The following is a 13,576-nucleotide window of genomic DNA, read 5'->3' on the forward strand; positions in this document are numbered from 1 at the left end:
CGTCTAAAGCATAGGGGACGACCTTCATCCTTTCTCTCTATTCTGCCGCGGTCAGGTTTCGAGTCTTACTCAATGTTCACACCTTATAACACAGCCAAGAACTCCTTCTTTGCCGATCCATTTTGAATTCCTTCAAAATCTTGTCACGGTATGTATTCATTTGAAAGTACTATTAAGCGTTTTGATCTATCCTTATAGATCTTAATGCTCAATACTCAAGTAGCCTAATCCAGGTTTTCCATTGAAAAACACTTTTCAAATAACCCTATATGCTTTCCAGAAATTCTACGTCATTTCTGATCAACAATATGTCAATAACATATATTCATCAGAAATTCTATAGTGCTCCCACTCACTTCTTTGGAAATACAAGTTTCTCATAAACATTGTATACACCAAAATCTTTGATCATCTCATCAAAGCATACATTCCAACTCCGAGATGCTTAGTCCAGTCCTTAGAAGGATTGCTGGAGCTTTGCATACTTATTAGCATCTTTCAGGATTGACAAAACCTTCCGGTTGTATCACATACAACCTTTCCTCAAGAAAATCGTCGAGGAAACAATGTTTTGACATCCTATCTGCAGATTTCATAAATAATGCAGTAATCGCTAATATAATTCCAACAGACTCTTAGCATCGCTACGAGTGAGAAAGTCTCATCGTAGTCAACTCCTTAAACTTGTCGGAAAACATCTTAACGACAAGTCGAGCTTTCTTAATGGTGATACCTACCATCATTGTCCGTCTTCCTTTTAAAATCCATATGTACCTAACAGCCTTACGACCATCAAGTAGTTCTCCCAAAGTCTACACTTTGTTTTCATATATGGATCCTCTCTCGGATTATATGGCCTCGAGCCATTTATCGGAATCCAGGCCCACCATCGCTTCTCCATAGCTCGTAGGTTCATTGTTGTCTAGCAACATGACTTCCAAGACAGGATTACGTACCACTCTAAAGTAGTATGCATCCTTGTCATCCCACGAGGTTTGGTAGTGACTTGATCTGAAGTTTCATGATCACTATCATAAGCTTCCACTTCAATTGGTGTAGGTGCCACAGGAACAACTTCCTGTGCCCTGCCACACACCAGTTGAAGAGACGGTTCAATAACCTCATCAAGTCTCCACCATCCTCCCACTCAATTCTTTCGAGAGAAACTTTTCCTCGAGAAAGGACCCGATTCTAGAAACAATCCCTTATTGCTTTCGGATCTGAGACAGGAGGTATACCCAACTGTTTTGGGTGTCCTATGAAGATGCATTTATCCGCTTTGGGTTTGAGCTTATCAGCCTGAAACCTTTTTTCACATAAGCGTCGCAGCCCCAAACTTTTAAGAAATGACAGCTTAGGTTTCTCTAAACCATAGTTCATACGGTGTCATCTCATCGGAATTACGTGGTGCCCTATTTAAAGTGAATGCGGTTGTCTCTAATGCTTAACCCATGAACTATTGTGGTAATTCGATAAGAGACATCATGGTATGCATCATATCCAATAGGGTGCAGTTATGATGTTCGGACACACCATCACACTATGGTGTTTCAGGCTGTATTAGTTGTGAAACAATTTCCACAATGTCTTAATTCTGTGCCAAACTCGTAATTCAGATATTCATCTCTATGATCATATCATAGATATTTTATCCTCTTGTCACGACGCTCTGTCAACTTCACCCTGAAATTACTTGAACCTTTCAATAATTCAGACTCGTGATTCATCAAGTAAATATACTCAATAACTACTCAAATCATCTGTGAAGTAAGAACATAATGATATCCACTACACGCCTCAGCACTCATTGGACTGCACACATCAAAATGTATTACTTCCAACAAGTTGCTTTCTAGTTCCATTTTACTGAAAACGAGGCTTTCAGTCATCTTGCCCATGTGGTATGATTTGCATGTCTCAAGTGATTCAAAATCAAGTGAGTCCAAACGGTCCCTTTGCATGGAGTTTCTTCATGCATATACACCAATAGACATGGTTCGCATGTCTCAAACTTTTCAAAACCGAGTGAGTCCAAAGATCCATCAACATGGAGCTTCTTCATGCGTTTTATACCGATATGACTTAAGTGGCAGTGCCACAAGTAGGTGGTACTATCATTACTATCTTATATCTTTTGGCATGAACATGTGTATCACTACGATCGAGATTTAATAAACCATTCATTTTAGGTGTAAGACCATTGAAGGTATTATTCAAATAAACAGAGTAACCATTATTCTCCTTAAATGAATAACCGTATTGTGATAGACATAATCCAATCATGTCTATGCTCAACGCAAACACCAATCTCGATGGTAGAGGGAGCGTACGATATTTGATCAACCTTGGAAATACTTCCAACACATATCGTCATCTCACCTTTAGCTAGTCTCCGTATTCCGTAGCTTTTTGTTTCGAGTTACTAACACTTAGTAACCGAACCGGTATCTAATACCCTGGTGCTACTAAGAGTACTAGTAAAGTACACATTAACATAATGTATATCCAATATACTTCTATTGACAGCCTTCTCATCTACCAAGTATCTAGGGTAATTCTGCTCCAGTGGCTGTTCCCTTTATTACAGAAGCACTTAGTCTCGGGTTTGGGTTCAACCTTGGGTTTCTTCACTAGAGCAGCAGCTGATTTGCCGTTTCATGAAGTTTCCCTTCTTGCCCTTGCCCTTCTTGAAACTAGTGGTTTCACCAACCATCAACAATTGATGCTCCTTCTTGATTTCTACTTTTGTGGTGTCAAACATCGCGAATATCTCAAGGATCATCATATATGTCCCTGATATATTATAGTTCATCACGAAGCTCTAGCAGCTTGGTGGCAGTGACTTTGGAGAACCATCACTATTTCATCTGGAAGATCAACTCCCACTTGATTCAAGCGATTGTTGTACTCAGACAATCTGAGCACAAGCTCAACAATTGAGCTTTTCTCCCTTAGTTTGCAGGCTAAGAAAATCGTCGGAGGTCTTATACCTCTTGACGTGGGCACGAGCCTGAAATCCCAGTTTCAGCCCTCGAAACATCTCATATGTTTCGCGACGTTTTAAAACGTCTTCGGTGCCTCAACTCTAAACCGTTTAACTGAACTATCACGTAGTTATCAAAATGTGTATATCATAATGTGTATGTCAGATGTTCGCAACATCCACAGACGACATTCGAGGTTCAGCACACTGAGCGGTGCATTAAGGACATAAGCCTTTTACTGTCTGCATAATTGCTACTATCAACTTTCAACTAATTTTTCTCTAGGAACATATCTAAATAGTAGAACTGAAGCGTGAGCCACGACATAATTTGCGAAGACCTTTTGACTATGTTCAGGATAATTAAGTTCATCTTATGAACTCCCACTCAGATAGACATTCCTCTAGTCATCTAAGTGATTACATGATCCGAGTCAACTAGGCCATGTCCGATCATCACGTGAGACGGACTAGTCAACATCGGTGAACATCTTCATGTTGATCGTATCTACCATACGACTCATGCTCGACCTTTTGGTCTCTTGTGTTCCGAGGCCATGTCTGTACATGCTAGGCTCATCAAGTCAACCTAAGTGTTTTGCATGTGTTTCGAGGCCATGTCTGTACATGCTAGGCTCGTCAACACCCATTGTATTCGAACGTAAGAATCTATCACACCCGATCATCACGTGGTGCTTCGAAACGACGAACTTTCGCAATGGTGCACAGTTAGGGGGGAACACCTTCTTGAAATTATTATGAGGGATCATCTTATTTACTACCGTCGTTCTAAGTAAACAAGATGCAAAAACATGATAAACATCACATGCAATCAAATAATAGTGACATGATATGGGCAATATCATATAGCTCCTTTGATCTCCATCTTGGGGCTCCATGATCATCATGTCACCGGCATGACACCATGATCTCCATCATCATGATCTCCATCATCGTGTCTCCATGAAGTTGCTCGCCAACTATTACTTCTACTACTATGGCTACCGGTTAGCAATAAAGTAAAGTAATTACATGGCGTTGTTCAATGACACGCAGGTCATACAATTAATAAAGACAACTCCTATGGCTCCTGCCGGTTGTCATACTCATCGACATGCAAGTCGTGATTCCTATTACAAGAACATGATCAATCTCATACATCACATATCATTCATCACATTCTTCTGTCCATATCACATCACATGCCATACCCTGCAAAAACAAGTTAGACGTCCTCTAATTGTTGTTTGCATGTTTTACGTGGCTGCTATGGGTTTCTAGCAAGAACGTTTCCTACCTACGCAAAAACCACAACGTGATATGCCAATTGCTATTTACCCTTCATAAGGACCCTTTTCATTGAATCCGATCCGACTAAAGTGGGAGAGACAGACACCCGCTAGCCACCTTATGCAAGTAGTGCATGTCAGTCGATGGAACCAGTCTCACGTAAGAGTATGTGTAAGGTCGGTCTGGGCCGCTTCATCCCACAATGCCACCGAATCAAGATTGGACTAGTAACGGTAAGCATATTGAACAAAATCAACGCCCACAACTACTTTGTGTTCTACTCGTGCATAGAAACTACGCATAGACCTAGCTCATGATGTCACTGTTGGGGAACGTAGCAATAATTCAAAATTTTCTACGTATCACCAAGATCAATCTATGGAGTCATCTAGCAACGAGGGAGGAGTGGATCTACATACCCTTGTAGATCGCGCGCGGAAGCGTTCAAGAGAACGGGGTTGATGGAGTCGTACTTGTCGTGATCCAAATCACCGATGATCCTAGCGCCAAACGGACGGCACCTCCACGTTCAACACACGTACGGAGCAGCGACGTCTCCTCCTTCTTGATCCGGCAAGGGGGGAGGAGAGGTTGATGGAGATCCAGCAGCACGACGGCGTGGTGGTGGAAGTAGCGGGATTCCAACAGGGCTTCGCTAAGCGCTGCGGGAGGAGGTAGATGTGTCATGGGAGGGAGAGGGAGGCGCCAGGGCTTAGGTTAGGCTGCCCTCCCTTCTCCCCACTATATATAGGGCCAAGGGAGAGGGGGGGCGCAGCCTTGGCCCTTCCTCCAAGGAAGGGTGCGGCCAGGGAGGAGTCCATCCTCCCCAAGGCACCTAGGAGGTGCCTTCCCCCTTTAGGACTCTTCCTTTCCCTTATCTCTTGGCGCATGGGCCTCTTGGGGCTGGTGCCCTTGGACCATATAGGCCAAGGCGCACACCCCTACAGCCCATGTGGCCCCCCGGGGCAGGTGGACCCCCTTGGTGGACCCCCGGACCCCTTTCGGCACTCCCATATATAAATCTTTACCTCCGGACCATTCCGGAACTCCTCGTGACGTCCGGGATCTCATCCGGGACTCTGAACAACTTTCGGGTTACCGCATACTAATATCTCTATAACCCTAGCGTCACCGAACCTTAAGTGTGTAGACCCTACGGGTTCGGGAACCATGCAGACATGACCGAGACGTTCTCCGGTTAATAACAAACAGCGGGATCTGGATACCCATGTTGGTTCCCACATGTTCCACGATGATCTCATCGGATGAACCACGATGTCGACGATTCGATCAATCCCGTATTCAATTCCCTTTGTCTAGCAGTATTGTACTTGCCTGAGATTCGATCGTCGGTATCCGATACCTTGTTCAATCTCGTTACCGGCAAGTCTCTTTACTCATTCCGTAACACATCATCCCGTGATCAACTCCTTGATCACATTGTGCACATTATGATGATGTCCTACCTAGTGGGCCCAGAGATACCTCTTCGTTTACACGGAGTGACAAATCCCAGTCTCGATTCGTGCCAACCCAACAGACACTTTCGGAGATACCTGTAGTGTACCTTTATAGCCACCCAGTTACGTTGTGACGTTTGGCACACCCAAAGTATTCCTACGGTATCCGGGAGTTGCACAATCTCATGGTCTAAGGAAATGATACTTGACATTAGAAAAGCTTTAGCATACGAACTACATGATCTTGTGCTAGGCTTAGGATTGGGTCTTGTCCATCACATCATTCTCCTAATGATGTGATCCCGTTATCAACGACATCCAATGTCCATGGTCAGGAAACCATAACCATCTATTGATCAATGAGCTAGTCAACTAGAGGCTTACTAGGGACATGGTGTTGTCTATGTATCCACACATGTATCTGAGTTTCCTATCAATACAATTCTAGCATGGATAATAAACGATTATCATGAACAAGGAAATATAATAATAACTAATTTATTATTGCCTCTAGGGCATATTTCCAACATCTCTAACTATGTACGGAAATAATTCTTAGCCAGGGAAACACTTCTCGAGTACCCGGTGTCAACTCCGAGGTGAAACCTATCTCTAACATATATGAGTGGTCATACATGGCAATGGTGATGTTTATGCGTCGTTCCCTTGTTGAAGATATTGGTTAGATATGCTTAGACTAGTTTTTCAGGGTGAAAACCCAGAGTCCAAACTTTGGTGGTAGGATTCGGTGACGGCGGAGCTTGAGCGCCGCTCTCTTCCTGAAGGCGTTGTTGCTAAATAATCCCGTTGTCTTTATGGTGCCATGTGATGGTTGCTTTGGATATGGTCATTGTTGTAGTTTGTCGATTGCGGATTTGTTTGCCGCTTGATACTTCATTTTGATCAATAAAATTCACCATTTGTAAGAAAAAAAAATCAACATAGAAAGTGAAATTGGAATTTTGGCTAGTCATGTTAACCTCCAAATATATGAAGATTGAATGATGATTCTGAATATTTATGTACAAGCACATGGGTTGTCGTTGTGAACAATGATTAGGCAAATGCAGAAGCCAAAACCTCATCACTAAAAAGGTAGAAATAAGTGAAATGGCCAACAGTTGGAACCATTTTCTGTGGTACTTGTGGTAACACGGTGGATTGAGGTAGTATGCTATTCTACACGAGCAATGAAATCTTCTGAATAAATTACACTGCTAATTATTTTGCGGGGGTTACACTGTTAAATTCGACAGTTCAACATCTTATTCAACTGAATAGACACACACTCTTCTGTATTTAATCCAATGGATCATCCCTTGAAGAAATCCCATCTACACATCACACTCTTAAATAATCATAATTTTCAGGAAAACTGGGCCGATTATACTAGCTACTAGCTTTGACCGATTGCATTCTTCTTTTTCTTTTTGGCAGTCAATCTGTTATAGCAGCTAGGGTATCACATGCATAACAAAAGTGTAAATGCTATGTGATCAGAGGATGGTTAACTTGGCGTCCATGCGTATGTTGATCTTCTTCTAGTCATAGACATGGTTGTAGATCTCCTTCCACGACTTCTTTAGTGACGCCAACTAGTGGCTCTGCATCAGCATATCAAACAGGGCCAATCGGCACCACCCGTATCGTGCATCGGCATTGTGTCAGCTGAGAAGTGCCTTCGCTCAGCGACCATGGTAGCTCCTTTAGCTTGCATCCTGTAATGGAGGTAGAGGCAGCGGCAACAGGTAAAGGGGGAAGAGACAGAAGGGAAGGATGTTTAGAAGGCACTTGGGCACTTGGTGGGTATTTTCTATTCAGAGCTTTAAGCACCTGTTACAGACATTCCGGCAAACGGGCGCACAGCCCCCTCCTAAGCACCTATTACAGGCATTCCTGCAAATGGGCGCACACCCCCCCCTCCCATCCTTCGCTACTAACGGTCGGCTCATCTCCCCTTTTGTTATATGCTTTTTATAACACAAAGAAATGCAGCTCAAGGGAGAACTGAACCAGCGGCATCCTACATAGAGGGACACTGCACTAACCACCATGCCACCTAGGCCGCTATGCTAAGTTACACCTTTTTCTATCCTTTCTTCTTACGTCTTTCCTTCTACCATTTCCTTTTTTGCCATTTTCTGTCTTTTTTCTCTTCTTCCCTTTTCAAATTGATTAATGTTTTTCATTTTTTGATGATTTTTTTTTCAAATTCGATGATTTTTTTTCAAATTTGACAAAAAAAATCAAAATCCACAATTTTTTTCATTATGTGATGATTTTTTTGGAGATTGGTTGGCCTTTTTAAAATTTGATGGTTGTTTTTGAAAATCAACGAACTTTTTCTAAAATTCGATAATTTTTTTTCAAATCTGATGAACTTTTTCCAAAATTGATGAGCTTTTTTCTTTTTCGATTAATTTTTTTGGAAATTGACAAACGTTTTTACAATTTGATGAACTTTTTTTCAAAATCAATGAACTTTACTAAAATTTGATGGATTTTTTCAAATCCATGAACATTTTTTAATTCAAGGTTTATTTTCTTAACTTCAGATTTTTTTATTTTTTATTCTTTCAAAAGTCATCAGTTTTTTTTTGAGAAATTCAAAAGTCATCAGTTGATCGGTCAAACCACGACTAGTGACTAGTGAACCAACAGCGAAAAGCAACGTGCGAGCGAGCGACCTCGCAAAAAAACGTGCAAACGAGTGAGCACCCGCCTTGGGCCGGCCCAAGTTAGCGGCTGCGTGAGCGCGACTTTCCCATGCGCCTGATGCGCTGTATAGGAGCGCCCCACTTGGTGGGCCTCATCGCCTCCCTCTAAGGTAGGAAATATGTTTGGCCCGCTAAAAAAACAAAGAACTTGTCATCATATCTTGAAAACACATTTCATGGCTCTGGTGTAAGAAAAAAATGCATTTCATATTTCTATCACCCAACATCAGCGCCTTTTTTTTTTGCTCTTAAGTGTACGCTTCGTCTTGTTTCAAAGTTTTAAAAAGCATGAAAAATTTCAAAGATGCGATGTAAAATTACAGCATGTGAAACTGCAAAAATGCACTACAAAAAATGACAATTTCTTTTTTCTTTAGAGAAACAAGGAGATCACGCTCCCCGGTTCCAATTAGCAAAAACAAAATGAAACATATGATCAGGTTTAACAAGGTTAATAGCCCATAAAGAGCAGGCAGGTGTAAGTCCAACGGGAACTAACTCAACTACATGTAAAGCAGAAACAAATGACAAGGGGTACATCCCTGGATCCCAGATGACACGAAGAACCAACACAGGACTTCAGGTTATCGTCTCTCTCTTTCCTCATGTCCAGACCTCCGCCGACCACTGCTTTGGGTGACCAGAACAGAGGATCCAATGTGGAAACTGGGTTCGCCTCCAGCGATGAAGCTTGAACTTGCGCGGTGGTGTATCAAAGCCTGGGAGGCCCGGAGGGGAGCAGTCTTCTCAAATCTTCAGGTTTTTTTTGTTGTTGTTGAGGTTTTCTCAGATCTTCAGGTGTGAGCAGGTCATCACCATACCTGCAAGACCTGCTCCCAAGGAGAGCAGGCTGCACGGGAGCAGACAGGCCTCCAGCATTATTTTTTCCAGCTGTGTCATCTCCAAACTCCAATCCAGAATCAACGGAGAGTGGAACACGGTAAATATGTTGTAGCAGAATTTTTCCTCCACCACCAGCATTGCATTTTTGAAAATGATTCTCCATTTTCTTCACACCCCTAGCTATTAGACACCAGATCTGTTTCAAGACTCACCCAAACAAAGCCATTAGACACAAATATCCATTGTTGAGGAAATCGTAAACTGGTAGCTGCTCGGTTGGCTAGCGAGTAGGGGATTAATAGGCTAATCGGCAAGTTAATCGGCCATTTAATCAATTAATCGGACGATTTATCAGTTTATCGGCTACTCGATGACCCTACGAGTAGGGATTAATCGCCAAGTTAACTGGTTAATCGAACGAATTCTTGAACAGGGCAAATATCATTACTAAACTTACAAATGTTTCAAAAGTACGGCCGGACAAATAGAGTTCCTGTTTTTACATTAGAATTTGCAGGTTTCTATGATGTAGCGTACAGTGCATATTCTGTACACGAGATGATTTTGCTTTGTAAAAAAAAATTGAACCCTTCATGACTCAAACAATATGACTGCATATGCTCTTACAGGAACAAAGCAATTCACAGCGGACCATCTAAAAAAGGAAGAGTACTGAACAAACTACACAGGTACGGAACGACACAGGCCATCAGGATTATGGAACATCAAAAGTTAAATGATGGAGAGATGCAATGGTGACTGTGGGTGTAGGACAGAAGCGAAGAGGGAGCAAGCATGTTTGCTTCCTGCTTGGCACCGGCCAATGATCTCTGTCGTCCATGAAAATCCTCCGAAAATTAACATAAGAGTAAACATGGGTGATAAAATATTACCATTCCAATGAACAATGAAATTACACGCACATTGCAGATACAATTACAATAAACAACAGACATGGCTTATTCAGTCCAAATATTTCAAAATATTACAGAAAACTACCGTGCAAATGATTAGAGGAGCAATGGAAGGACAACAACAGACACGCATACATGGTATGATCGATTCTAAAGACGATACAAAATAAGCAACAACAAGCAGAGTGTAAGTAAAAATACACCAGGAAGAGCAGGAATGATCTCCCTCCATACAAGAGCAACTGCATCAAACAACGCCACCGTCTTCTCTGATGGCGTCCACCAGGGAACTGCAGGCGTTGACGAGTAGACCACCCAGATGGGCAGCGCCAGCATTTCCTCCTACGCTTGCAAGCTCCGCATCCGGCATCTGCATCCTCTCTGCTATGGTTTCCATCCCCATGTGCGACCACAGGAGCCACACGAAGGTGAGCAACTCCCCACCAGTGCCCAAGCTCTTGGCGTGCAGGTACCCACGGGACCTGCTGGCAGAGTAGCACAGCATCTCCACCCACACGCCTTCGATCACCTTCCACATCTTCTCCTCGTCTAACTTCAACAGCCCTTCAACCAGAATGCAGGCATCGTGGATGAGACCTTCTTCAACTGGTGGCTTCTCCATCTTGGCGAATATTCTCTCGGCAACTGATTTTTCCTCCTGAAGTTGTTGCTCCTTTTCTTCTTCCAAATTAATGCAGCAGTACAAGAACTTTCCCAGTCCCATCGGTTGCTCCACCAGTGGTTGCTCTTGGTCCTTGAGGATTTCCTTGAGTTTGTTGTAGGTGGCTATGAACAGATTCCGCCTTGTGCCGGCCATTAGCATCTCTGGTTTTGCAGACAGTAGGTACATCATGTAGTTGGATATTTCTCTGCATCCCGTTGCACTTATGCGATGCACAGATTTTGTACTTTCAGCATTGCTAGAGATTTCTTCATCATACTGAGTGGTGTCGAATGCATGATTAGGTGATGCACCCACTTTATAAAAGCACAAGTCCGTTGCAATGTGCCAGAGAAGGACACTCTCGTCAAATGGTTTCTTGATGCTCCACTCCAGGAGTTCGCCGCATTCTGCTTGCTGAATTGCCCATTGGCCCCTGTTATTGTTGAACCTCATGTAATCGGCAGCATTTCTTATGTGTTGCTTCCACCAATCTTTCACATGTCCAGAAACCAAAATTCTAATTCCAGAGGATGAGTTCCTGGGCATGAGCCAGCGTTGGATGAACATACGCCTGATGTACTTCTCCTTGAGGGCAAAGAATCCCATGAAACTACATTGGGAAACTGTTCCAGACAATCTCGACCCAAAATTCTTTTCAAATGAGTAAAAATCCATCACAGCAGTACAACACAACAATGTGTATGTAACCTTGACATCCTTGTCATTATAAGCTTCTCTGTGACTCTTGTGGAACAGACCAATGGCTGCGAAGGGCAGGACTGTACATGCTAACCGGAAGTATGCAGCAAGAACGAACAAGAAGCGGCGAAAGCTCCTGAGGGCTACTTTTAGGTCAGGACGTACCATCTTTGCTTTGGTGTAGAGAAGATCGAACGTGCCAGATAGCCTTTCTTGCAACCACTCATATGCCTCTTCTTCTTCTAGCTTCAAGAAGGCTTCTGTGACACTAATCCGGTCACAGTACGGAGATGCAAGGTCCACAAAAAGCTTATTGACCTGCTCTGCTCCTTGTTTCCGATGAAGACGGTCAGCCGCACGCCTATCAGCCTCTATTTTCCTTTCCTCATCCACTGAAACACCTTCTCCTTCTATTTGTGCTTGATCGGAGAGATGGTTGGCCTCGACATCGCCTTCTACTCGTGCTTGATCAGGGACATGGTTGGCCTCGACATCACCTTCTACTTGTGCTTGATCAGGGATATGGTTGGCCTTCACATCACCTTCTCCTAGTACATCAGAGAGATGATCAGCCCCAGTGCCATCTTCTGCTTGTGCTTCGGTATGAGGGTCAGCAACAAAAAGAGCCCTTGCTTGTTTTACGTATTCTTCAAGCAAAGTGATCTTGCGGCTGCTTTCCTTGTCGTGCTTCCGCGCCGTAGTGTCAGAAGAGTTGGATAAGCTATTAATGCTAGCACTCCTGAGAGCATATGGCTTCTCTAAGCATCTGATGCCCCCCAGGGTGAAGAGCATGATCGCTGCCTGCAACAACTTCTTGTCGCCGCCCTGCCATGATTTGCAAAACACGTAGATTGATACTGTGATCTGAGAGACAGCCGTGAGGACGTGCCGCTTCCACAGCTCATTGTCTTCCATATTGTAGGCAGTTATGCAGTCCTGTCCGCCCAGGTGCATCAGGAGGACAGGCGCCCACACCACCTCTAGGATGCTTTTACCATGTGAATCTCGCTGCTCCTTTCTGTGGCGATTGAAGAGGGCGGCAAGAGCATATATCGCCACAGCATCGCTGCCTAGATATGCTAACCATATCAGAATTCGGAAGGGAGCAGAGACGATACACTTACGCTTGCGAGCGGACAGGAAGAGGAGCCATTGAACACATTGGCTGCAGATAACGAGAATTCGTAGCTGCCACTCCTCCCACCAATCCACAGCACTTGAGAGACTCATCTGCTCTTGGCTAGCTAGCTCCCGCTCTCACTCAATGGTCAGTTATGGCTGTGCGCATCCCTCAAAACTTGTTGTGGTGCTCGGTTATCACCGTCACATCTGGGCCTCTTTAATGCCCATGGTAACTCGTTGTCATGCTGTAGGTATCACGGCACGGGCACATCTGGCCGTTGAGCCTTTTAATTTAAAAAAAGAGCATCTTCAATGCCCATGGTATTGGTCTATGTATATAATTCATAGAAATAGCATGAAATGCTGGGCACACAGCACATAAACAACGAACGAATGCACACTGGGGATTCATGTTTGACAACTGCTTGGAACTTGTAATCATGATAAAATGGTAGTACTACCCTCTCCATTTCAAAATACTTAAAGTTCTAGTTTATATTTTCATACTACATATGATTGATGTTGAGGATGTTATTTTACTTTTTTTATAGATATGGCCAAACTTAAAAGTATTTGACTTGGAATAAACCTAAAACTTCAAGTATTTAATACGAAGGGAATACTCCACTAATACTTTTTTTTGCATTGCGGAGTGGTTTTTCTACACCCACCCACTCTTGGTGCACCCACGGTGTAATTTTGTCTTTTTTGTATAGAGCTCCTCCGATGTCATTTGACCACCAAACTTGGCAAGCCTCTCTAACATGTGTTGATGATCATTTTCACAAAGTTTCAGATTTTTTTTGAAATGTTTTGGTATGTTTTCTTGCGTGGATGCACCGAAGGTGGGTTCAGCCACTACTTTCCCTTTTCATTGTGAACCG

General features: G+C 43.2%; 2 protein-coding genes across 2 annotated transcripts in view; one reads left to right on the forward strand and one right to left on the reverse strand.

Moving 5' to 3' along the window:
• LOC147976771 (uncharacterized) overlaps positions 1 to 13,576 on the forward strand; it is a 177,531-nt gene that overhangs the window by 135,910 nt on the left and 28,045 nt on the right. The window lies entirely within an intron of this gene.
• On the reverse strand, positions 10,455 to 12,800 carry LOC147976772 (uncharacterized). The gene is made up of 2 exons (XM_087519394.1): positions 11,149 to 12,800; positions 10,455 to 11,091 (listed from the first exon to the last, which is right to left on the reverse strand). Exons 1-2 carry the CDS (start codon positions 12,798 to 12,800, stop codon positions 10,455 to 10,457), a joined length of 2,289 nt encoding a protein of 762 aa, XP_087375520.1.

This window comes from Triticum urartu, chromosome 4A (genome assembly GCF_056163025.1).
Source record: "Triticum urartu cultivar PI428250 chromosome 4A, HENAU_Tu73, whole genome shotgun sequence".
In the NCBI taxonomy this organism is placed as follows: Eukaryota; Viridiplantae; Streptophyta; class Magnoliopsida; order Poales; family Poaceae; genus Triticum; species Triticum urartu.

What these genes read in the sequence shown, in the direction of transcription:
- LOC147976772 (XM_087519394.1), bottom strand. Translation starts at nt 12,800, where the DNA reads ATGAGTCTCTCAAGTGCTGTGGATTGGTGGGAGGAGTGGCAGCTACGA. An exon ending in CATGCATTCGACACCACTCA is followed by an intron (nt 11,092 to 11,148) that starts GTATGATGAAGA and finishes GCATCGCATAAG; the next exon opens with TGCAACGGGATGCAGAGAAA.